The sequence below is a fragment of the Microtus pennsylvanicus genome, chromosome 1 (genome assembly GCF_037038515.1).
Source record: "Microtus pennsylvanicus isolate mMicPen1 chromosome 1, mMicPen1.hap1, whole genome shotgun sequence".
Taxonomy (NCBI): domain Eukaryota; kingdom Metazoa; phylum Chordata; class Mammalia; order Rodentia; family Cricetidae; genus Microtus; species Microtus pennsylvanicus.
This window is the reverse complement of record NC_134579.1, coordinates 141,505,656-141,530,168: the sequence shown is the minus strand read 5'-3', so window position 1 is coordinate 141,530,168 and position 24,513 is coordinate 141,505,656. Positions and strand designations below refer to the sequence as shown.

Below are 24,513 nucleotides of genomic sequence, written 5' to 3'. Positions count from 1 at the left end.
ACACTAAATAAACACATGCATAAATGGGGGAAGAGTGGACAAGCAGGGAATGAAGGCTTGATCACAACCCCCTCCAGCCTCGTTCTGAGCTTATGTGCTCCAAGGTACCAACAGATATACTGTCCCAAATCCTTTGGTTTTCCCAGGCTCAAGACTATGGCTCCTTCCAAAAGCCAGAAGAACAGGTACGAGTCCCCTGGTAGCTTCTGGCCGAGCGGGGGGAAATGGACCCAAACAAAAACCAATGTGAGGAGGTATCATAGCTACCAGGGGAGAGCAGGGCTCTATCTGGAGTGGTGCCTGCCGTCTGGGCCAACTGGGGAGGATGAGCAGGAAGACCATAAGGGGCATCTCAGTCTGGGGCTGGAGGCTGAGCATCTATGTGGGCTTCATCCTGTAACTCTGGAGACTTTGCCCTGGACAGGGCAAAGTGTCAGAGTTCTCCCGAAGAGCCAGCCCCTCCTGAGGCCTATGTGGCCCTGGCACTCCAGTTGAGTCTCTACCCCCTTCCTGCCTACTGTGAAGATGACCTATGTCAGTAACACAGAGCCAAAACCTGGTAGAGGATGAGTAAAAGGGAGCCTTGAGTGTCCCCCTTGCTCCCCAATTACCACCATCACCACCCCTCCAAGGAAAAGCTGGCCAGTGCTTTGGAGGCTTGCCTGCATCTTCTGGCAACTCCACTTTCCTAGCTCCTCCCTTCTCCTCTCTAGGGAACCAGCCCCAATGGTTCTCTGCACAGCACAGGGAAGGGGAAGGCGGCCCAGACAGGAGCCCTATGACTGCACTGCTGGCAGCTGCAGCCTCTGAGACTGAAAGGAAGAAAGGAGGAGTGGGTGTGAGATGGTCACAGGTCTGAGCCCTCGGGTCTCAAGTTGAAGCATGCAGGTGGGCCTACCCATCCACCCAAACCAAGCTGGGAGGCCGTGGCCTTGCTTGAATCACCAGCCTGCAAGCTCTTGCTGAGAAGGGAGAGGATGCTGGGCCAATCACATGAGCACAGCTAGCAGTGGCAGAGACACTTCCCAACTGCCACCCCCAGCTTCAGGCAACAGTTCCTGCAGCTGTCCAGAGAAAAGGAAAGGAGGTGAGGACAACGTGTGAGGCTGACTGTGCACCACCATCACCGCCCAGCCCTGCCCATTATGGAGGCCAGGAACTATGCAGGGCTAGAAGCTCGGAGGAAACTGGCGTTCAAGGAGCTTTCCCAATGTGGGGACACAGCCAGGTCCTGTACATCTCTCTAAGGACTCTGGCACCCAGCCTCGAGCTCCTTTCTGGAATCAGGGGCTCTGCACACCCACTGCCTATGCCGACGTAGCCCTCAGAGGACAGACCTGAACCTACGGTAGCATCTAAAGGCACCGTGAGTCACCTCCCTCACAGAGGGCACCCACAGCATAGGCAGACTGTGCCCAGCTGCATACTTCCCCTTCCCAAAGTCAAAACAACTTGACAGAAAACTCCAAGACTCGCTTTTAATCCCAGCACTTGGAAGGCAGAGGCAGGCAGATCTCCGTGAATTCGAGGCCAGCCTGGTCTACAAAGTGAGTTCGAGGCCAGCCAGGACTGTTACACAGAGAAATCCTGTCTTGAAAAAAAAACAACAAAAACAAAACAAAACAAAAACCCCCAAGACTATCTGCCAACCAGGGAAACAAAATCACAAGAGTATCTGTCCAAGGTCATGTAGCCTAGGAGTGGAGGAGCTGATGTCACCCTCAGGCAGACTGCACCTGCTCTTCACTTTCAGCACCAGAGCCACAGTAGTCCCTACTGCAGGCTTGCTTGTTTTAGTACAGATCAGCATCATCCTTAGCCACAAACAAATCAGCTCCTGAGGGAAGAAGCGCACATGCCATGACCACAACAGACTGATGGCCATTGGGTCCCATGCTACTTCTGCTGCTACAGACACTCTTAAGATGCAAAAGGAGGGGCTGGAGAGATGGCTCAGCGGTTAAGAGCACTGGCTGCTCTTCTAGAGGTCCTGAGTTTGGTCCCCAGCAACCACATGGTGACTCACAACCATCTACCTTCTGGCCTGCAGGCATACATGTAGACAGATCACTGTATACATAATAAATAAACATTAAAAAAATATGCAAAAAAGAAAAAAAAAGAAAAAAAATATGCAAAAGGAGGCCCCCTCAAGCTCCATATTTTCTTACCAGAGACCCTTGAGCCAGAACTTTTCTGGCTAAGCGGCAGTGCCCCACGCCTTTAACTCCAACACTTGTACTGAAAGGCAGAGGAAGGCAGATCTCTGTGAGTTTGAGGCCATCCTGGTCTACAAAACAAGTTCCAGAATAGCCAGAGTTGTTGCATGGAGAAACCCTGTCTTGAGAAACAAAAAAAGAAAAAAAGAATTTCTGGATTTAACGAGTGACAAGATATCACTATTGCACAGGATGCTAAGATACCTGAGGAGACTGTGGAGTTACCTACCTGAAGAGGTCAGAGGGTGGTATATCCTAAAGCAAAAGAGCCCCCAGGCTTCAGTGGGCTGTACTAGAGTTAAAAATGAAGGAATGGATGAGATGGGAAAGTCACAGGGATCTTGGATGTGGGAGTTGGGGGTGGACATGCACTAATCACCACACAGTATAACAAATCACCAGCAATGGCTCAGATCAGAGTCAATTATTGTTGCCTGAGGAGGCAACCTGGAAAAGGAATACATTCCTAGCATTCAAGAGGCCCTGGGTTCAATAAGAAACACAAAATCCCAGGCGTGGTGGCTCCTGCACACAGCGCTGAAGAATGAAGCAGAAGGTTCATAGTGAGCCTCGGCTTGGCCTGGGCTACAATGTGAGAGCATGCCTCAAACACAGAGGGCAGGTACAGCACTGCACCCCCTTAGCCCAGCACTGAAAAGACAGAGGCAGGTGATCTATGAATTTTGATGCCTGCCTGATCTACATAGAGTTGCAGGCCAGCCAGTCAAAACTCTTAAAAACTAATCTGGCTGGATGTGGTGGCACACACCTTTAATCCCAGCTCTTGGGAGACAGAGGCAAGTGTGAGTTTGAGGCCAGTTTGGCCTACAAAGTGAGTTCCAGGACAGCCAGGCCTACACAGAGAAACCCTGTCTCAAACAAAACAAAAACAATAATAATTTGCATATATAAACACACACACATACCCCCAAACACCCCAACCCCTGCAGCCCCCATCTCCTGTATACTTGGGTGTTTTGCAGCCTTGCTCAGACTCACCTGTGGCGTCCCAGTTTTCCTGCCCTTGTGCATGTCTGGCTGGCTGTGTCATTAGTCCCCGCACACCTGCAGCTGTTCCATACCAAGCTGACTCTGAGGACTTCTTAGCAGATGTCCCAGTTCTGTCCCATCCCCCTACTCCAGGCCTCAGCACCCAGCCTAAGCATCTACTGGTCACTCTGTGATTTCCCTTCATCTTTTCCCTAGCATATAGCACTTGAATGGACCAAGCAGGGGTGACTGCCACTGAGTCACTTATGCAACAAGAATATGCATCAGCACTATAAAAGTGTATCCTAAGGGCCAAGGGTAGGGACAAGTCACTACCAGAGGCAGAGCAGTAGCCCAACCCTCTAGGGACTTTGAAGTCACCCAGGAGCCAGTTTCCCTTTGAGTGCCAAAAGTCAAGGTCCTTTACTGTTTCTTATTCTGGCTACAGCCCTGCAAGGCCACGACTGTCACCTCTGTTTAGATGAAGTGACACTGACTGCTGGCCTAAATGCACTTGCCTTTGGTCCTGCAGACAGTACAAGGGTCACAAATACAGGCTCTAGTAGCTGATCCTGTGGGTCTGTGTCCCAGACCAGCCCCTTCTTGGAACTGTGCGACAAAGACGGGTAAGTCACTCCACTTCTCAGTGCTCTAGTCCTCATGGCCACAGGCCTATCCACTGGGGTAGCTGTGTGACTTAAACAGAGTCAGCACAAGGTGGGCACCTGGTCATGGAGAGCAGGGACCTGTGAGCACTGAAGTCACCCAGAAAGCAGACACTGCAGCCCTAGCCCCATGCTCTACTGCAGAAGGTTGGTGCCATCACCTGTGTTAGACATGTCAGCGCTCACCTTGCTGTGCACTTGCAGGCCAACCAAGGTCACCCTGCTAGCCTGCAGTCTGCTAAGAAAGGCATGAGCACAGGAGAGCCAAACCAGAGGTCAGAACAGCCTGAAAGAAGGTCTGTTGTGCAAAACCAAGCCCCTGAAGCATGCAGCAGGTCCAGCCCAGGCCTGTGGCTTCCAGATCTTAATCCTTTTGGAGCAATGCCCTAGAGGCACTATCTGTTCAGGGACTGTGCCGAGTGCCAGCTCTGAGTGCTTCAGTGGGGTTCAGGAGTGTTGCCAATACCTGCCTGGCACCTTGGAGGAAGAGCTCTGTCCTGGCACAAACTGGATGGACTGCTCCAGAGCTTCCTCCAAGTGCCACCACAGGGTATCAGATCTAAAACCCTCATGAACTCCCACATGTGTACTTAGAACCAGACTGCCATCAGCAACGACAGGCTTCATCTTTGAAGTGAGGCGGCACAGGAATATGAATCAAGAACTGAGGTTAGGGCTGGGCTGTATTGGCGCACAACACACCCTTAATCCCAGGAGGCAGAAGCAGGCGGATCTCTGTGAGCTCCAGGCTAGCCTGGGTTGTTACACAGACCAAGTTTGTCTTGGAAAACAAAACAAAACAAATAAAAAAAGAACTGAAGGTCTGAGAAGCTGGGCGCACCTGGGCCCACAGGTCAGAGAGTGGCATCACGAAGCATGTGATGGGAGCAGCGACCGGCCCAAAGTCCTCAGCAGGCTTGTGTACAGGCCAGCAACGTTCCTGCTGTCCCCCACACTCTCGATTGAACTTACTCAGAGACTGGGTAATTTGCCCACAGACAAGGCTGGACCTGGAGGCCAAGACCTACCCCAAAGTAGGGCATTGATCTTGAGGAGTGAGCCTGAAGGACAGTGCGGGGGAGGGGCTGGCAAGCACTGGAGGAAGAGAAGAGTATCAGGGCTGAAAGGCACACTGTGGGCAGGGCAAGGATGGAGCAAGAGTAGTAGTGTAGATTGTGGCCCGTGCTGTGGCCCTGGGTCCCACAGCAGTACTCTACACACAGAGATCCAGCCCATGGCCCAATGGCCCTCCCTGCCCTACTCCCCATGTGCTGTTGTCACAAGGCTTCTACCTGCCAAACCAGTTCTAGGAGTAAAGGGCAGAGAGAACAAACAGTATGGCTGTTCTCAGCACAGCCATGGCCCTCATCAGCCTCTCCCCTAAAGCCCAGGTGGCTAGGGATGGTCACATGGAACTTCACTAGAAATCTCCTAGTGGGCAGCACCAGGACTGAGTGAAGGTTGGCCAGATGCCACTGTCAGAACTGCAGGGTGGGGAACGGCATCATGTGCTTAGATCACAAGTCCCTCTCACAAGCCTGCAAAGCCCAGAATCCAGTAGTGGCTGCCGAGGCCTTGCTTGTGATTTGGTTTAGAAAGGCTACTCATTCCCGGGAAGACCTAGGACCCAAGGGTTGCCTCTCTTCAGAGGAGACTTGCCTAGCTCCCTCCCTCTCCCAGTACCCACATGCCAACATGCCTCTTCTGCTCATGACTTCCACCACCTTCCTATTCCCCAAGTCTCACTTCCCACCCCCACATCTGGCTCCAGCTTCCAAGTCATGGTCATCCCATCCTCCCAGACATCCCAACCAACTACAGGGCAAAGCCCACTGGCCCTGCTTTAGAGAGGAAGTCATAGAGCAGGCACAGCACACACACACACACACACACACACACACACACACACACACACACACACACGCTCTGCCAGGGTCCCACAAACCTCCCCTCAGGCTGGTCACACTGCTACTAGGCTCCAGGTGGGGCTCAGGAAAGTGAGACTAAAAGGCCAGAATCAGTTCCCATTCCTTTTGGGAACACCAAGGAGAAAACAGATAATAAATCACCAATGGCCCTTTTTTGACAAGGAAACAGTTGGGTCCTCCTTAGATCACCTCACATCAAGGGGCCCCCAACCCCAGGTCCCTGCAATGGTTGAGGGGCTCTGGACCTCAGACAGGCACCTAGAGCCCCAGGCACCCTATCCTACTCCAGCTAACACACACACACACACACACACCCTGCTCCCACCCCTCGAATTAGGCTAAATGGGAGCTGGTGCTGGCAGACTCTTTCAGAGCTGCTCCCCTGCCCCAGGCTCCCTTTACTTCCCAACACCCCCAGGCCCAGTCAGTTCTTCCATATGTCTCCCTATGAAGAGTGGATTTGAGACAACTCAGTCCCTCAATTCAGACATTCCAATGACTGTCACTCGTCTGAGATCGTAAATTTTATACCCTCATGCTATACAGGGCTCAGAGACCAACTGTAACTCACTATCTGCTGCCCCGATCCAGGTCAGACCATTCCCTCAGACACCCCTATCTCTCAACTGGGCTCTCACTAACCTTCTGAGCCAATTGAGCTTTCCATTCCCCATACTTCCCAGGCAATGAACAACTCTGCTGTACCCCTGGGCACCTGGTGGCTGATGGGTCTGTCCAAACTGGCCACCTTCACATTCTTGCCCCTATGGACACCAAGTTTTCAAGCTTATTACCAGTCAGCAGTCAAGGCTGTCTCTCTACCCTCTCTCCAAAAGTGAGAACTGAGTAGTTCCTGCTGTCACTCTGAAAGGCTGGGGGAATGGCAGCCTCCTGGCCTGGGGGTCATCATCACCTGTACCTGTCACCCTTACCAGTAGCAATCCAATTAGCTGCTTTAAGGGACAGGTATTTACAAGAGCTATTTAATAGTTACAACTAAAAAATTAGCACCTCCATTCGGAGACAAACAGAGGAAGGAGGGGAAAACAGCAGGGCATGGTGGGTCGTGTCTGTCATCCTAGAACTTGGAGACAGAGACTGATGCAGGTGGACTGCCATGCATTTAAGGCCAGCCTGGACTATCAAATTCTATCCCCATCTCAAAAACAAAACAAGCAAACAAAGAAACAAAAAAAACCATAGAGAGGCTACAAGTGTGGCTCTATGGTAGAGTGTTTGCCTGGCACTAAGAAAGCCCTTGGCTCCACCCCTAGCCCTGCATAAAATAAGTGTTAGCACATATCTGTAATCCCATCATTCGGGATATAGAGGCGGGGGGGGGGGGGCGTCAGAAGTTGAAAGTGATCCTGTGCTATAAGACAGTCTCAAAACAATTAAATTTAATTCAAAAAGTAACGAAAGGCTTTGCCTTTTCAAGAAAACTGTGGGTCAGAAACTTTGCCCAGAAGTATGTCCAACTCTCTAAGTGCCCTCACCTCCAAGCCCACCATCTAAACGAACCCTCATCCTGGAAGACCTAGACACAGTCCATTTTGGCCCCATTAAATGAGCAACCTCTCTCCAGGCCCCAAGACTGCCTTGGCAATTATCACAGATTTAGGAGGGCTCAACCTCACCAGGCACTTGTTCACGTGTAACTTCACTTAGTCCCCAGTAAACTCCTGCCACTCACGGGAGCTAAGTAAACTCTCTGCAACTGCAGAGAGTAAATGGGAAGACAGAATTCAATCCAGCTGTCTTTCCTTCCTTTCTTTTTTCCTTTTGCTTTCTTATAGTAAAACAGGGTTTCACCATGCAGCCCAAACCCTCCTAAAAGGCACCACCTTCCAGCCTCAGCCTCCTCTGGGTTCACAGCTGCAGACAGCCACACCAGGTTTCCAACCCACTTCTGAATGGCCACACTGCTCCACCTCTCCCCTTCCTGCTCCGATCTCTCCACACTGGTCACCAGGCTGCTGCCAGGGCCCAGCTGACTCTCCGGGTCCTGCGCACTGGTTCCATAAGTTCAGAACACAAAACAGACCACCCGGCCCCTGGCTGGCCCCCCAGGCCGAGGCTAAATTAACTGTGGTCTCTTTGATAATTACTAGCCAAACTGGCATTTATGGCGGGCTCCCAGTGTACCATTTCCTGCAATCCAGTTCCCCACCCTAACACACATCAAAGCCACCAGCTGCCCACTCTGCTGCCCACAGCCTGGCAGTAGTATCTGTCTGTTCCCGGACACGCAGGTTGGTTTCTAAAGAACACGACCAGTGGGTGCCCTCGGTTCACTGGCTCCACCCCAGCAAAACAGAATTCTTCAACACAGAAATGGGGTTCACCTGTGTCCATCTCCCCAGCAACCTTTCACCTGCCTTGGCCACTGAAGCTAATGTACTCCTTGAAGTGCCTTTTTGGTTCCACCACCCCCACTAACCATTTCCAAGAGACCCAGACCTACAGATCTTCCTAGCTCCCAAAAAAAACAAGCCACCTGGCTTTCACCTTCTGTTGACCAGAGAAGCCCGAGTAGGTAAAATCTCTAAATCCTTCCCCAGAAATACCCTGCCAAAAACCGGGCTCCACGTTCTGCTACTGAACTTTCCTGTGGAATTCATCTCCACCCGCAAACTGGACACCACGTCTTATGATTTCCTGCCTACTGCCTCTGAGCCTCTTTTCCCAGTCCGAGGGTTTACTTCCCTACGCAGTCCAGTGCCAGGACAGCAATGGCCAAAGCCACCCTTTGCCTCGCTCGAGGTTTGCAGACCAGCAGCTCCACTCTCGCCACCCCAGACACTTACCTTTTCCCCAATTCTGTGGACCGGCTCTCTCCATCTATCACTGGACGTACTCTGAACTCAAAGGCTGGCTGCCAGCCTCCCAAAAGGGTTTGAGAACCCAGTCCCGTGCATCTTCCCAACTCTCCCTCCAAGCCCTCCCCGCCCCCAGCTCTAAACTAGATACCGCTGTCTCCGTGCGCCACCTCCGTGCCGGTCAGCGCTGTCGCGGTCCCACCCGCCCCTCAGTTCGTCCACGCAAGCGACCCTCGCCATAGCTACCGTGTCTCCAGGGGTCTTTGGGCTCCACAGCTCCGGACACGATGTCCTCGTCCGACGGAAACGTAACGCGCTTGGCTGCAGCCTTGAGTCGCCCATCGGCCGGGGGCGAGGCCGCGCTAGGAGACCCGGCTTCGGCTGAGGCCTCCTCGGCGTCGGCGTCCGCGTCGGCGTCCGCGCCCGGCCCGGGCGGAGCCTCCTGCGGCGGGATCTCCATCGCCGCCGCCTCCTCCTCACGGGGGCCCCGGGGACATGCCCCGGGCCCCAGACTCGTCTCTCCGAGTCCGCCCGCCGTTCCGGGGCATGGGCTTAGCCGCTGCCTCAGGCGCCGCCTCCGTCCGCTCCTGTCGTAGTCGTCGTTGTTGTCGCCGCCGCCGCCGGGAGCCCCAACGCGCCTCTGCCTAGCTCAGCGGGTAACCTGCTCGTCCGCAGCCACACTTTCGTTACGGTCCGAGGCGCCCGCTGCGTACCGAGAAAAGCACAACACAGATTCAAGCTTTTGTTCTGAAAGGATCGTTAAGAGAGAAACACGACGATAGAAACAAAGAGCAGTAGGATCCACGGGAAAGAGAAACGTGAGCGACGAATCTGCAGAGGAAGAACTGCAGAACACCAGGGGCGGGGCCAGGTGGACGCGGTCTCCCGGAGCAGCGCGCATGCGCGACTCTCAGACCACCACCACCCCGCCTTTCAACCTAGCTGTCAACACTCAGGCTCCCGCACATTCGTCAGGAGCCCAAGTAATTCGGGAATGAATTCTACAGAAATCGTATCACCGGGGCCTGCAAAAGGTCTGTCAGCTGTTAATGCCATCTGAGTTCGATACCCAAAACCCACGTAAATGTGGAAGGAAAAAACCGCCTCCACAAAATTGTTCTCTGATCTTCACACGCACGACCGTAAGAAATAAAAATTGAAAATATAAATTAAGAATCAGAAACATTGACTTTAAAAAACCCAACTACCTTCTGGGCATGGTAGCAGCACGCCTGTAATTCTGGCTTTGGAGAGGCTGAAGCAGGAGGTTGAGAGCTCGGGGCCAGATCAGCAGGCGCTCGAGAGTGAGTCTCTGGCGGGGCTGCCAAGGCTGGGAGCTGGGAGCCAGGCATTGAAAGGCCATGAAAGCTGCGTACTTTAAGATGAGCACGCACAAGTGACAGAAACTGACGGACAAGATCTCTGTCACCTTGCTTTCCATTTGCAGACTTTAATTTCACTGTCTCGTCAGACTCATATCACTATCACATGTAAATTACAATATGAGAACACCCGTCTGTGGGGGTATTCATGAACCTGATTAAAACATAACAAAATTGGAAGACATTCCGAAGAGGTAAGTCAACAGACCCAAACCTGAGCAAGCCGAAGCCACGCCTCCAAGGAATGATACCACAGCTCAGGATTCGTCTCAGTACTTTCGCTCCGCCTTCCCAGCCCATGACAAACAAGGCCCGGGCTAGTGAGACTGAAACCAAAGGGGATTCAGGGAGGGGCGAGCACGGCGTTGCCAAGACTACTAGAGAGCTAGGCAGACGCTAACTGGAAGCGTCGCTGTGAACCGAGGGGTGGCGGCTGAGGCTTTCCTGTTCAGTTGTGGGTGCCTGCACTTTGGAGACTGAGAAGTACCAAAAGCCCCTACAATTAATGTATTCTTCATTTACTTGAACTTAAACTAAAAGGCATGAAATGGGTTTTGTTTGTTGCCAGCTTCTCACCTAACCCAGGTTATCCTCAGACTCGCTATGCAGGAAAGACTGTCCTTAACTCCTGCTCCTCTTACTTCTACACCCCTCCCCATCCCAAGTGCTGGGACTGCGGATGTACCCGTATGCCCAGCTGGGGACTGCTTTTGAATACCATCTTACTGAAAGATTTCTAGTGACAGGAGAGAGAAACAGGCTGGAGCACACTGAGGAGGGGTGACGCTTCATGCTAGCTGACGAATGTGCAGCACTGTCGCGCAGAAACCTGTGAACACCACCACCACTGCCGTCCCCTGCTGTGGGAAACTAAAACGGGAAGGGAACGCTGCTTCTTCGTGGTAAAGGGCCACCCTTGCCGATCTCTTGTTCAGAGAACAGAGAACGAAGACCGTTTGGGGAGACCAGGTGCAATGCATCTACTTTCAGCTGGATCCCTACCATCATGGCTGAGCCCCACAGGTTTTACCCCACCTTTTGTTGTTTTTTTGGCAGCAACTGCTGCTGTTACTACATGGGGGAAGGGGTTTGAGATAGGATTTCTCTGGGTAACAGCTCTGACTGTCCTGGAACTCAATCTGGAGACAGGCTGGCTTCAAACTCACAGAGATCTACCTGCCTCTACCTCCTACTAACTTTTAAATACTACACCAGGAAAAGCAGCTCAGCAGTTAAGAGCACTTGCTATGATGTTCCAGAGAAGCTGAATCCTGGCCTCAGCACCCATGTCTAGCAGCTCACACACACCTATAACCCCAGCTCCTGCTGACTAGACACCCTCATCTGACCTCTTCAAGCACCTATACTCACGAAGTACAGACATAACACCTAAATTTTAAAATCTTAAAACAAAAAAATGTTAAATATGGGACTCTCCTCCATGGGACACAACTAAAGGGTAAACGGAAAATCAAGGTAGTCTGGCTCGAAATCCCAGCACCTGGGAGGAGACAGGAGGATTGTGAATTACAAGCCAGCCTGGACTACATAGCCAGATCCAGTCTTAAAAAAGCTTGGGGGTAGGGTGGGAAGATAGCTCGGCAGTTGAGAGCGCTGGCTGCTATCACAGATTCCAGAGAGTGGCTCTCAACTGCCTCTAACTCCAGCTCCACTGAACTGGGCCCCTCTTCTGGCCTCGGCTGGCACTGCATGCATGTGATACACAGACATCCATGTAAGCATAACACCCACCCACATATAATAATAAAACTTTAAAAAGAAACAAGAGCCAGGCAGTGGTGGCTCATGCCTTTAATCTCAGCACTCGGGAGGCAGAGGCAGGCGGATCTCTGAGTTGAAGGCAACCTGGTCTACAGAGTGGGTTACAAAAAAACAAAAATAAAATAGAGAAAGAAAGAAACAAGAGCCAGAGTTCATAGGATGATGGTTTCTTTGGCAGGAGGGGAGACTGAGAAGCAGCTTCAGAGCTCTTCAGTGCCCACCCACCTCAGCTGTTCTTAGAGCCCACCTCCCACCCCACCCTGGCCTTAGGGACTAGCCTCGGGGCCTTGTTGCTGTGAAGTTCAGTGTTCTGAGGTAGTACGGTACTTTAAATAAATGAGATCTAGAATGTAGTCATCTCCCAATGCAGCATGAACTGGCCTTGAATTTCCAATCTTCCCACCACAGCCTCTTGAGAGCTGGGATTATCAGCTCACAGCACCAGGAGTCTGTTTGGAGTGAAGCTAGAGTTCCTTGGAACTGGATGTGGAAGTCTGAGAAGGTGCGGAGAGCTCTGTGGCCCAAGAACAGCTGGAGACCGAGGATTCTGTGGCAAAGCCTACCGCCTACCAGGGAGACACCCATCTTTACAGCTTGAAGGAATAGGAAATGATGTCACGACATCGAAGCAAGGCTTCTGCCTGCACGCCTATGGGAGTCTGCAGCTGGGACACATAGAAGTTGGCTACATCCAGGTCTGTGGCTCCAAACTGAGCGGTCACATGCACACCTTCATGCAGCGTGAAGCTCACAGGGTGCCCCACCATGGCTAGGAGGCTGCGGAGGTAGCGCTCTCGGAGAGTGGCTCTGGCCCGCTGTTCCTGCAATTCTGGGGGGTCTTGAATAGGACCTTCTCCTCCGACTTCTGGAACTTTTGGCCTCAGGAGGGTCCTGCGTCCATCAGGGACAAAGCCTCGGCTAAAGCCATCAGGGCCCCGAGGAAGGCGGAGCACTGGCACTGGCATAGGAATGGGCGTCGGGGTCTGCATGGCCCTGGCTAAGGAAGAATGTAGAAGGGGTTAAGGCAACACAGCTCCAATAGAGACAGACTAGTGTTTCACCTCCACACCACAGCTCTACTGTTTAAAACCTGTGCCAACCCCTGACCCACCCCAGGTAGGGAATTTTGTCTGTTGTTAGATGGTTTTGGAGACAGTATCCTAGCTAAGAAGCTCAGACTGACCCTGAATATACAGGCACCCTGCCTGCCTCTTAGGTGTGCAGCAGGTTTGTGACACCAGATGGGGCTCTTTTGCCTTTTTTTTGGGGGGGGGGACTTTTTTTCTTTGTGAGAGAGGGTCCTAGGCCACACTGGTCTTAACTTCCTGTAGCCCAGGATAACCTTGAACTTTGATTACAGGCTTGCTTTACCACATCAGTTTACAGCGTGCTAGGGGTGGTAGTCAAATCTTCCTGCGTGAGAGGCAAGCTCTCTACTAACTGAACTGCATCCCTGTCCCTTTCTGTCTACCTCTATCACAGCTTTCTATGATTCTGGGGATAAGTCATTAAGAAGAGTCCCAGCCCCTCTGAGATACAGCCTCTTCATTCTAGCCTCACTCAGGCCTGGCACTCACATCCACAATGGTCCAGAGGAACTGCAACTAATGTATGAAAGCAGCCTGGGCTTAAAGAGACTGTCCAATTTTTTTTAGTGTTTGCAGTGTCTTGGGTTTTGTGGGTGTGTCACGGTGCACGCGTGAAGTTGAGGTCAAAGGAGAGGTCGCAGGAGTCACAGGGAGAGGACCACATGATGGCTGTCAGCTTGGTGGTGAGTGCTTCTACGCACACTGAGACCCCTTGCTACAGGAACAAGGCTAGCTGTTCCTTTGCTAGGTCCAGGCTGTCAGAGGTCAGAGAAAGACTGCTGGAGCAAGCGCTTTCTCCTCAGAAGGTTCTGTTAACAGCCTGGGCCCTGAAGGCTCTGGACACAAGGTGGGACTTGATTTAAGAAACAAAGACTGGAGGCAGGCAGATCTCTGAGGCCAGCGTGGTCTACAAGAGCTAGTTCCAGGACAGGCTCCAAAGCTACAGAAAAACCCTGTCTTGAAAGAACCAAAAAAGAAAAAAAAAGAGAGAGAGAGAAAGAAAAAGAAATAAAAACTGACTTAAGAGATAAGAATATTGCCCAGTAGTGGTGGTGCACAACTTTAGTCCCAGGACTTGGGAGGCAGAGGCAGGCAGAACTGTCTGTGAGTTCCAGACCAGTTTGGTCTACAGAGTGGTTTCCAGGATAGCCAGGGATACACAGAAAAACCCTGTCTCTGGGGGTGGGTGTGGAGTGGAGAGCACTGGCTGTTCTTTCAGAGGACCTGAGTTCAATTCCTAGCACCCACATGGCAGCCCACAACTGTCTGTAACATACCAGGGGATCTGGCACCATTACACAGATACACATGCAGGTACAAACACCAATGCATATGAAATAAATAAATTGTTTTTTTTTTTTAAAAAAAGCTACGAAGCCGGGCGATGGTGGCGCACGCCTTTAATCCCAGCACTCGCACTCGGGAGGCAGAGGCAGGCGGATCTCTGTGAGTTCGAGACCAGCCTGGTCTACAGAGCTAGTTCCAGGACAGGCTCCAAAGCCACAGAGAAACCCTGTCTCGAAAAACAAAAAAAAAAATAAAAAAAATAAAAAAAATAAATAAATAAAAAATAAAAAAAGCTACGAATATTGCTCAATTGGTGCCCAGTGCTTGCTTAATATACAAGAGGCCTTGAATTTCATCCCCATTACCATATAAACACCAGACTCTGGTGAAGATGAAAAGTTCAAGGTCTACAAAACAATTTGTAGATCAGCTTAGGTTACAAGACATCCTGTGTCAAACACACAAAAGAATTGGAACCCCTACCATGTTCCACTCTTAGAAAAAAAAAAGAAAAACAAACAAAACAGCAACAACCAGGTGGTGGTGCACACCTTTGATTGCGGCACCTTTGATCCCAGCACTTGGGAGGCAGAGGTAGGGATTTCTGTGAATTCAAGAACAGTCAGGCCGGGCGGTGGTGGCGCACGCCTTTAATCCCAGCACTCGGGAGGCAGAGGCAGGCGGATCTCTGTGAGTTCGAGACCAGCCTGGTCTACAAGAGCTTAGTTCCAGGACAGGCTCCAAAACCACAGAGAAACCCTGTCTCGAAAAAAAAAAAAAAAAAAAAAGAACAGTCAGGACTGTTGAACAGAGCAACCCTGTCTCGGAAAACAAAAAGGGAAAAAAAGGGCAATAAAAAGGACTTGAGAGAAGTAAGGAACATTATGTGCTAATGTCTAGAATGTCTAGTAAGGACACCTAGAATTACTCATCTTCCCTGTTGGCCTGACCTCAGAGTCCTTGATCCAGAGATCCTGGATTTCATGCCCAGAGGTTAAAATCCAAACCCATCCATCCCAGTGCCTGGCTAATCTGTCCCATGACTTTGGTCAGTGAAGAGGCAGCAGTTCAAAGGTCTTTGTTTGGGGTCTCAAGGCGAGCAGAGCTAGGCCAACATCCCAGAACTTGAGCAATTGAGACAGGGAACACCTCGGACCAAGGCCAGCCTTTGGTAGTGGGGAGTTCTACAAGCAGCCTGAATTACGTAGGAAGGGGACTGGGAATGGGGACGGGGAAGGGTGGAGGTATAGGACTTGTGGAGCAAGCATTAAACGAGTTCCATCAATAGTTTAGCATAAATTGTGGTAGAGCAGGCCTGTAATCCCAGCACTTGGCAGGTGAAGACGGGATGGAAAATTGAGTTACCTTGGATCTCACTGTGAGTTCAAGACAAGCCAGGGGCTACCGCTTGGAGGGCATTAGGTCCACCTAGCGTTATCAGGATAGTAATTGGCTGAGCTTCCAGGCGAGGAGGCACGTGTTTATTTGTTCACGCACACCAGGAGATAACTGTCCACTCCCGCCACCCTGCAAATCGATAAACTGGGCCATTTCAGAGAATAAGCAGCCAGAGGGCGGATCTGTTCTCTCGCAGGCGCCCGTGGGCAGGTCAGCTTCCTTTCTAATTCTAAGCGTGTCCTCCAGCCCCAGGGTAGCCACCTCCCACCCCGCCCGGCGTCCGAGCACAGTCCCTCTCCAGGTCACCTCCTCTGGGCAGCACAGCAGGCGGCTGACAGGCTCAAGGCCGCAGCGCACTCACCCAGGCGGTCGCTGAAGACGCTGCACTTCCGCCCGCACTGCCGTCACCGCCGCACAGGTCCCGGCAGGCACCCAGCCCGGACCGCCTGGGTTCCGCTAGCGCAGTCGCCAAAGGGTCCGGGTGGGCACCGAGCCCCACGCGCCTGAGTTCCGCCCGCGCCGCCGCTTCCCCACGTGTTGGTTGGCTGGGCCAGCGCTGGGCTCTGCCAGCTTGCGAGTTAGGGGAGTCTAAGATACCCACTTTAGGGAGCACGAAACTGAAGCTCAAAAAGTTGGGCATGGTGACTCCCAGGCTTGGAATCCCCAGCGCTCTCTGGAGATGAGGCAGGAGGAGGATTGTCAAAGTTCAGGGCCTTGTCTGAAAAAGGTTTAAAAAAAGAAAAGGAAGGAAGGATCTGACACCTTCACACCAATGCACATAAAATAAAGTTAAAAAAAATAAATAAAAATTTTTTAAAAAGAAAGAAAAGGAAGAAAGGAGAAACGAGTAGTGCCTCGCACCTGTATTCTCAGCACTTGGGAGCAGAAGCAGGTTTCAAAAGTTCAGGATCAACCTGTGCAAAAATGAATGAATGAATGAATGAATAAATAAAGCAAGCCCCACAAGAAAGAAAGGAAGAGAAAGAGAAAAGGGAAGAAGAAAGACAAAAGGAGGAAAGAAAAGGAGATGGCAGCAAGCTAAGGAGGCAAAAAGGAAAAAAAAAAGCCAAGGCTTGCCGGGTGGTGGTGGCGCACGCCTTTAATCCCAGCACTCGGGAGGCAGAGGCAGGCAGATCTCTGTGAGTTCGAGACCAGCCTGGTCTACTGGTCTACAAGAGCTAGTTCCAGGACAGGCTCCAAAACCACAGAGAAACCCTGTCTCGAAAAACCAAAAAAAAAAAAAAAAAATCCCAACACTTGGGAGGCAGAGGCGAGTAGATCTCTGTAAATTCAAGGCCAGCCTGGTCTACTGAGAGAGTTCCAGGACAGCCAGGACTGTTACACAGAGAAACCATGAAAGAAAGAAAGAAAGAAAGAAAGAAAGAAAGAAAGAAAGAAAAGAAGGAAGAAAGGCCAAGGCTCAGAGACCCGATTTCTTCTCAGCCACTTGAGAAGTGCTCCTGTCCTCCAGGAGGAACGTTATCATTCTCTCAGCCTTCACAGACCCTGAAGAGGGCTTCCAGTGTGCTGCATCTTGGATGGACAGAAGTCGTTCATCTTGTCCTTTAGCCCTTTCTGCAACCTTAGTTTATAAAGTGAGAAAACCCGATGTCCTGCAGGGGAGAATGGGAAACCTCACCAATCTTGGTCCAGGTAGAACTGATTTTATTCCCAGAGTTCCGCTGAGGGAGGGGAGGACGGTGGCATTCCCATTACTGCCTGGTGCACAGGTGCTCTGCAGACATTCCTGGAAAGAGCGCCCCTCTTCACACAGTTGTTGATTAAAGCATAAAAGCAGAAGCTGGGTACCGGGCGCCTGCCTGTCCGAGCTACCAGGGAGGCCAAGCTGGAGGACTTCCGAAGCAGAATCAGAGAGTCCTATGTCACTGAGAAAAAGTAAAGAATGGAACTGGTCAACCCGATCTTGCTCTCTCAGAACCTGCATTCGCTTTCGAATTGGGGAAGTGGCTAAAAGTGAGCAAATAAACAAACCAAAATTGCTGGGCAGTGGTGGCGCACGCCTTTAATCCCAGCACTCCGAGGCAGAGGCAGGTGGATCTCTGTGAGTTCGAGGCCAGCCTGGTCTACAAAGTGAGTTCCAGGAAACCCTTTCTCACAAAAAAAAAAAGGTAAAAATTAACCAAGATCTTTCAGAGAGATTGGGGCAAGATTTGGTTTGGCTTACTTAACATGACAAGACCATGGGTTCCATGCTTAGCACAAGAGGGAAAAAAAAAAGCTAAATTGTATCTGATGCTTGATAAAGCTGAAGCAAGAGGATCATGGACCTGTTAGAACAGACAAAGGGAGAAGTATATGAGGCTGGGCATATACCTCTGTGACAGGGCACTGGGCTAACCAATGCAAGGCCCTGGGTTCTGGTCCCTTACATCCTCCAAAAAGGAGATAATAAGGGCAGTAGGAATAATCTTAGCAAGTTAAGAAGGACTTAAAATTAAGTGATCAAATGGGGCATCTGCAGACAGAGAATTGGTGTGAATTTGGAGCCAGCCTGGAAGAAAGGAAATAAGGATAAGAAGGGAGGGAAAGAAAGAAGAAACAGGAGCGGGGAAGGAAGAAAAGAAAAAAGAAAGAGAGAAAGAAAGAAAGGAGGAAGGAAAGAGGGAGGGAAGGAAGGGAAATAGGCTGGCCTGGAACTCACAAAGATCTGCTTTAAAGATTAAAGGCGTGTTAATCCCAGCACTCGGGAGGCAGAGGCAGGCGGATCTCTGTGAGTTTGAGGCCAGCCTGGTATACAGAGCTAGTTCCAGGACAGCCACAGAGAAACCCTGTCTTGAAAAACCAAAAATAAATAAATATAGGTGTGCGCCAACACCACCACCTAGTTGCTGGTGCACACCTTTAATCCCAGCACTCAAGAGGCAGAGGCAGGCAGATCTCTGAGTTCCAGGCCAGCTTGGTCCTGGGACAGCCAGGGCTACATAGAGAGACCCTGTCTCAAAAACAAAAACCCAACCCTAGCCTTCACACTTCTCAAAAAAAAAAAAAAGGAAGAAAGAACTGGTGAGATAGCTCAGTGGATTAATATTAATGAGCTTGCTGCCAAACCTAAGGACGGGAGTTCAATTCCCTAGACCCACACAGGAAGGAAAGGGACTGGACACCTGAAAATTGTCCTTTGACCCCCACTTGCATGCTGCAGCGTATGCAAACACACGAGAGAGAGAAAACAAATAGACATATTTTGAAGATAAACAATAAATAAATTGATTTAATAATCTTTAAAAGTACATTTAAAAATCCGCCTTTGGGCCAGGCATTATGGCACAAGCCTTTAATCCCAGCATTTGGGGAGGCAGAGGCAGGTGATTTCTGTGAGTTCGAGGCCAGGCAGGTCTACAGAACGAGTTCCAGGACTGGCTGTGACGTGCAGCGCTACACAGAGAAACCCTGCATCAAAAACAAGTAAACAAGTAAATAAATAAATAAAATAAAGTCACCTTTGGTGGCTCTCGAGGTCTTCCTTGAGTTTAGGAAGGAATTAGGAACAGGTGGAGGTCATCAGGACTAATTTGCAAGGCCTACGGCAGGGTGTGGCTACTTTAGATAAACTGCCCAGGGAGGTCCTGGACCTGCAGGAGGACAATAGAGTCCACGCCTGAATAACAATGTGAGGGACTTCAGAGTTCAGCCTCAGGATACCTGGGGCAGGCACTACTGGCCTTAACCTAGGGGAGTTTGTAATGGGGGGGGGACAGTAAACAGTTCTCCTGTGACCTGTGGTGTGTGATTGGGGGCAGGGCAGCGTGTCCTGCCACTTCCAACAGTGCAGCAGAAAAAATTCTTGTTTGCCGGGCAGCGGTGGCGCACGCCTTTAATCCCAGCACTTGGGAGGCGGAGGCAGGCGGATCTCTGTGAGTTTGAGGCCAGCCTGGTCTACCAGAGCTAGTTCCAGGACAGGCTCCAAAGCTACAGAGAAACCCTGTCTCGGAAAAAAAGAAAAGAAAAGAAAGAAAAAAGAAAATTCTTATCTGAGAGAAATTTCAGAGGCCCCAGAGGAAGGCAGAGGACTGCTGGCCATTTCTTTAGTTTTGATAGAAGCCTGGGCTTACAAAGAAAGCAGGGGTGGATGATTAGTGCTCCGTTTGACTCGAATCTTCGAAGCCCCTGGTACCAGCAGAAGCAACAAACCTCAAAGTTACCAAAAGACCTTTCCGGGTGTGCTTCCCTTTCCTTTAGTCCTGAATGCTCAGATCTTCAGACTGATTGGAGACAAGATCTCCTCAAGTAGTATCCCAGTTGGCCTGGAGCTCACTATGTAGACCAGTCTGGTCAGGAACTCTTGGGCAATCCTTCTGCCTCCAACTCCGAGTGAAGCACTTGAGATTGCACAGTGTACCACCACCAAAATCAGCTTTTTTTGTTTTAAATTTATTTTTTGTCAGAGTCTCAAACTCCCCATGTAGCTGACAGACACTGTTTTTGAACTGCTGATTCTGCTTCCACACTCCGTATGCTGAGACTCCCAGTTTGCAATGGCTACCACTGCCTTCCAAGGTCTCCATACTGACCTGCGTTCTCAGTCCTGGTACAGAGTAGGAAACCAAATCCCTTTTTTGGGTGCAACCCTGCCCCCTGCCCAGCTTGATTTTTTTCCCCCACAGCACTTGTCAAAACATACGGCATTCCATATACTATGAAATAATCCCAGCTGGTCTTGAATTGTGATCCTCAGCCTCTTGGGTAGCTTGGATTACCAGAAGCGCCTCCCCCCCCCCCCCCCCCCCGCATCTCCACATTGTAAGATTATGGCACGGTTTCTTCATTGCTGTTACTGTAGGTGCTCAGAAATGCGGTTGTTCCAAAGTTTGGAGATGTAGCCCATGAGTAGGATGCTTGCCCTAGAATGCACATTCTGGGTTCGATGGCCAGCACCACATAAAATAGGTGTAGTGATGTATCCCTGTAAAACCGACACTGGCGAGGCGGGGGCAAGATCAATCATCCGTTACTTGTTACTTATCCAGTTCGGGGTCAGCTTGAGCTACCCAAGGGCTATCTTAGAGAAAAAGAAAAAAAATATTGGAAAGAAAGGAAGATGAATGTTTAAAGAGCGAATTTTCTTCCCATCTGCTAAGAGGTGTCCACCACCTCTCGTTTGGGGTATGAGGTGAGACATCCCGAATCTCAGGTAACACCAGCGCTGTGGTGGTTTGGAAACAGCATTTTCCCACTGGAGTGAAATCGACTCCAGTGGAGCGGATAGCAGGCGCACTCACCCCGGGGCAGCGGGCAGGGCCAGGAAGGTCGGGTTTGGCCTCTGCGACTGGCCTTGCAAGGCCCCGCCCCTAATGGGCGGAGCCACCGCAGGACCAGCACGTGTAAAAAGTTCGGCGCGGGTCTCTGCAGGCCACTCACCTGAGCGTCCGGCGGCTGAGCGGGTTGTCTGGACCTGCGCCGTACTCCATGTCCCGCCGCAAGGCCGGCTACGTGCCGCGCCGTGTAGACCCCGAGCCCGACCAAGACGACATGGAGACGCCAGAGCTCGTCATTGATGTGAAGCCAGAGCGCGACGCGGGGGCCTTGGCCCTGGGACCCTTGGCCCCGAAGGACGTGTCCATGCCGGGACCCCTTGGTACCGAGCGTCGTTTCGGCACTGCCCCGCTGCCCCTCGGCGCGCGCAGCCCGTGGGCCCCGTGGATACCGCTGAGCCTTGAACCTTCCGGTGAGTCCGCAGTCCTCTCTGTGCGCATCGGGACCCTCCGGTGGGTGTCTCTCTGTCCCGGGACTCGCCTGGCGCCCCTAGCCCTCGCCCTTGCGGGTATCGAGATCCTCAGGTGGGTACCTCTCTGCCCCGGGACCCGCCTGACGTCCCCAGCCTTCGCCCCTGCGTGTATCGAGACCCTCGGGTGGGTACCTCTCTGCCCTGGGGCCCGCCTGACGTCCCCAGCCCTCGCTCCAGCGTGCACCGGAACCCTCCGGTGGGTACCTCTCTCCTGGGGTTGGCCCCGGACGGCCTGGCCGCCCCAGCCTTCGCTTTTGACCTCCGGGTTTCCCCTCTCCACCTTGGTGTCCTCACCCCTAGCCGGGCCCCACCCCACCGCTCACCACCCGCTTCCTCCCTGCAGACCGCCAGCCCTGGACCAACAAGCACCCAGATCTGTTGACCTGCGGCCGCTGCCTGCAAACCTTCCCATTGGAGGCCATCATCGCTTTCATGGACCACAAAAAACTGGGCTGTCAGATCCTCCAGGACGTCGGCCCCATTTCAGGTAATTTCAGTGCAGTGCCCCCTCTGATCCAGGGTTGGGCTTCCTGCCCTGAGGAGAGGGGGCTAAGGTGGACAGATGGGGCACCAAGCATTACTTCCCCTTTCTCCTTGCTCCCCTTAGGGTAGAACTTAGGCGTGGCCTGGGCTTGTCTGTCCTAGGGCAGGGACTAGAGGTAGAGCGGGGGCTGGGCAGCGGAGGAAGGCCACCCACAAGGTGTGGCCATCCCCAGAAGACCGGCCCGGGGTTTTGCCATACACCCCCAATTTAGTTTCACTTCTCCTTCCCCACGGACAGAAATAACTGGCCAGGTGGCTGGACCAGGGTTGGCAGTAGAGGGACCTGGAGTAGGTGGGGACAGTGGCCTCCGGGAGAGGGTTGGAGGCCCGCACCCCTACTGTGTTTCGATCCTTCTAATCAAGACAGTTCAGAGGCAGGGTAGGGGCTTCTGGCGTGTTCCCTTGCTGGGATCTCCCAGCTGAGTGCTGGGAAGCCCCTGGTCGGAGCGCTGGATACTCCAGAGTCGAATATACGAAAGAGGAATTCAAACTATGTGTGATAGATACTTTGTCGGTGAGTGGTCGCAAGATTTAGGTACTTGATCCGAACGGAACTTGAATTTCCAGCTCCTGCTGTGCCCGCCTGGAACTTGGGAACTAGATTAATATTTAGGGATGGGCCAGGGTCTGTAGTCCAATGAGCTTTAGTTGAGGGAGGGGCTAAGGTGGATTTACCAGAGCAGCACCCCAGCACTGACTAGTGGGCACTTGGTGTGTAGAGTTTAGCCTTTTAGGCAGCCTGGATAGTTGTGGGTGCTCTTGTTTGAGACACGGTCTCTAAATAGCCCTGGCAGACCTGGAACTCTAAGTAGGCCAGGTTGGGCTACAACTTAGAGATCTGCCTGCCTCTGCCTTCCCAACGCTGGGAGTAAAGGTGTGTGCCACCACCCTGGCTCAGCTGTGGATCTTTTGGTATCTGCAGCTCATCTTATGTTTGAGAGCTTATAGGGACCAGGATTCTCAGCTGTTCCCTATCTGAAGTTAAAACCCTGGAAGGGGCCCCTCAGATTCCTATGGTCCAGCAACTTGGGAAACTGAGGCTTGTTGTGTAGGATAGGTCTTGTCCAGGATTATGCAGCTAAGGAGGGTCTTCAGTTTAACAGGTTTCTGCTTGGCTTTGTCCTGGTATGGTATCATCAAGGCTCCCATCCAGAGTCTGGGTCTTTGGCTCTAGGAAGTGTCCTGTAGTTGTGTACCATGGGTCTAGGGAAATTTCCTATTTGGAAAGCAGACACTAGCCCATCTCCCCAGTAGGCGGCTGTCTGTGCCAGGCCCCAGCTCTGAGGTCTCAGCAGATCTGCTTTTGGAGCTCCTGTCCCTAATTTTCCAGTGTCTCGCTGACCTCCCCTTACTATGAAACAGAAAGCCATCTTCACAGTTGAGGAAGTTTCCAGAGAGTAGCATCTGTGTCTCTTTATCAGTGAAGGAAGATGCTGGCCTGGTTGGTACTGCTATAACCATCCTATAAGCACTGACTCCCTGCTCCCTCTTCCCCGTTCCAGAATCCAAGGAGATGAAGGCTCTGAGCTGTCTGCGATGTGGCAGACAGTTCACAGGAGCATGGAAGCTGCTATGCCATGCCCAGTGGGATCATGGGCTATCCATCTACCAAACAGAATCGGAGACCCCAGAATCCCCACTGTTGGGCCTGGCTGAGGTAGCTGCAGCTGTGTCGGCAGTGGCAGTGGTAGGACCAGTTGAGGACAAGCCCACCACAGTGAGTAGTGCTGCCCGGCGGAGCCCCACTTGCTTGGTGTGCAAGAAGACCCTCAGCTCTTTCAGCAACCTCAAGGTCCATATGCGTTCTCACACTGGTGAACGACCCTACGCCTGTGACCAGTGTCCTTACGCCTGTGCTCAGAGCAGCAAGCTCAACAGGCACAAGAAGACCCACCGACAGCTGACACCTGGGAGTCCCTGCACCCCTGCCACCAGCAGGGGGGTCTCTCCAACAGCCCCTCCAGAACCAGCTGACCATGCAGCTGCTCCAGCTAGCACACTCCCACACCAGGAAGTGGAGAAGGCTGGAGCTGCAGCCACAGCAGGAATACAGGAACCTGGGGCCCCTGGCAGTGGGGCTCAAGCAGGCCCAGATGCTATGGACTGGGGAGCCACTGCCAAAGTACAAAGGACTGACCCTATAAAGGGTGAGAAGCCAACACCCAAGAAGACCCCCAAGTCGATGGGCAAGAGCCGCGGACCTGGGAGCAGCTGTGAGTTCTGCGGGAAGTATTTTGCCAATAGCAGTAACCTGACAGTACACCGGCGCTCACACACTGGTGAACGGCCCTACGCCTGTGACCAGTGTCCTTACACCTGCGCCCAAAGTAGCAAGCTCAACCGCCACCGCCGCATGCATGGTCTGGGGCCTGGCAGTCCCCGCTATAAGTGCCCACGCTGCTCTGTTCCGTTTGTCCTCCGAGCCACACTGGATAAGCACATATGCCAGAAACATCCAGAGATGGTCTCAGTGTAGTTCTGTCGTCTCTTCATCCTTCCCATTATGTGAATAAATCATCTTATTCATGATGTGCGTGGACTCTGGCTTTCTTGGGGTGTCTGAGGTGGGAGGCTCCCCCTCCATAGTGCGGCTGGCTGGACAGACCGGTTTGGAGTGGGGGTGAGTGCCCTCGGCACTGGAGGACTGGCACAGAAAGCCGTGCTCC

At 52.0% G+C, this 24,513-nt stretch overlaps 3 protein-coding genes across 6 annotated transcripts in view; 1 reads left to right on the top strand and 2 right to left on the bottom strand.

The window, feature by feature from the left end:
* Nucleotides 1-15,994, bottom strand: part of Ppp1r37 (protein phosphatase 1 regulatory subunit 37) — a 41,998-nt gene extending 26,004 nt beyond the window's left edge. The window contains exons 1-2 of one of the 2 annotated variants that reach the window (XM_075989740.1): nt 15,920-15,994; nt 8,868-9,326 (exon numbers count right to left, since the gene is read on the bottom strand). In XM_075989740.1, coding sequence (XP_075845855.1) covers nt 8,868-9,081 — 214 coding nt within the window. In that variant the 5' untranslated portion in view covers nt 9,082-9,326; nt 15,920-15,994. Of the gene's footprint in view, nt 1-8,867; nt 9,457-15,919 lie in introns of those variants that run through there. The other variant, XM_075989735.1, reaches the window with a different exon arrangement.
* On the bottom strand, nt 11,775-16,020 carry Gemin7 (gem nuclear organelle associated protein 7). Of its 3 annotated transcripts, XM_075989804.1 has the most exons (3): nt 15,920-16,007; nt 15,526-15,687; nt 11,775-12,782 (listed from the first exon to the last, which is right to left on the bottom strand). In XM_075989804.1, the coding sequence occupies exon 3, from the start codon at nt 12,772-12,774 to the stop codon at nt 12,373-12,375; it is 402 nt and encodes a 133-aa protein (XP_075845919.1). In that variant the 5' UTR covers nt 12,775-12,782; nt 15,526-15,687; nt 15,920-16,007; the 3' UTR covers nt 11,775-12,372. The 3 variants fall into 3 exon arrangements, with proteins under 3 accessions (XP_075845919.1, XP_075845912.1, XP_075845929.1); XM_075989797.1 differs by lacking the exon at nt 15,526-15,687 and having other exon boundaries at nt 15,920-16,020; XM_075989814.1 differs by lacking the exon at nt 15,526-15,687 and having other exon boundaries at nt 15,865-15,923.
* Nucleotides 16,021-20,852: 4,832 nt separating this feature from the next.
* Znf296 (zinc finger protein 296) lies at nt 20,853-24,360 on the top strand. Its single transcript, XM_075989647.1, has 3 exons — nt 20,853-21,244; nt 21,648-21,791; nt 23,350-24,360. The coding sequence occupies exons 1-3, from the start codon at nt 20,986-20,988 to the stop codon at nt 24,321-24,323; spliced, it is 1,377 nt and encodes a 458-aa protein (XP_075845762.1). The 5' UTR covers nt 20,853-20,985; the 3' UTR covers nt 24,324-24,360.
* Nucleotides 24,361-24,513: the final 153 nt, after the last annotated feature.

What these genes read in the sequence shown, in the direction of transcription:
- Gemin7 (XM_075989797.1), bottom strand. Translation starts at nt 12,774, where the DNA reads ATGCAGACCCCGACGCCCATTCCTATGCCAGTGCCAGTGCTCCGCCTT.
- Znf296 (XM_075989647.1), top strand. Translation starts at nt 20,986, where the DNA reads ATGTCCCGCCGCAAGGCCGGCTACGTGCCGCGCCGTGTAGACCCCGAG. An exon ending in GCTGAGCCTTGAACCTTCCG is followed by an intron (nt 21,245 to 21,647) that starts GTGAGTCCGCAG and finishes TCCTCCCTGCAG; the next exon opens with ACCGCCAGCCCTGGACCAAC. An exon ending in GGACGTCGGCCCCATTTCAG is followed by an intron (nt 21,792 to 23,349) that starts GTAATTTCAGTG and finishes TCCCCGTTCCAG; the next exon opens with AATCCAAGGAGATGAAGGCT.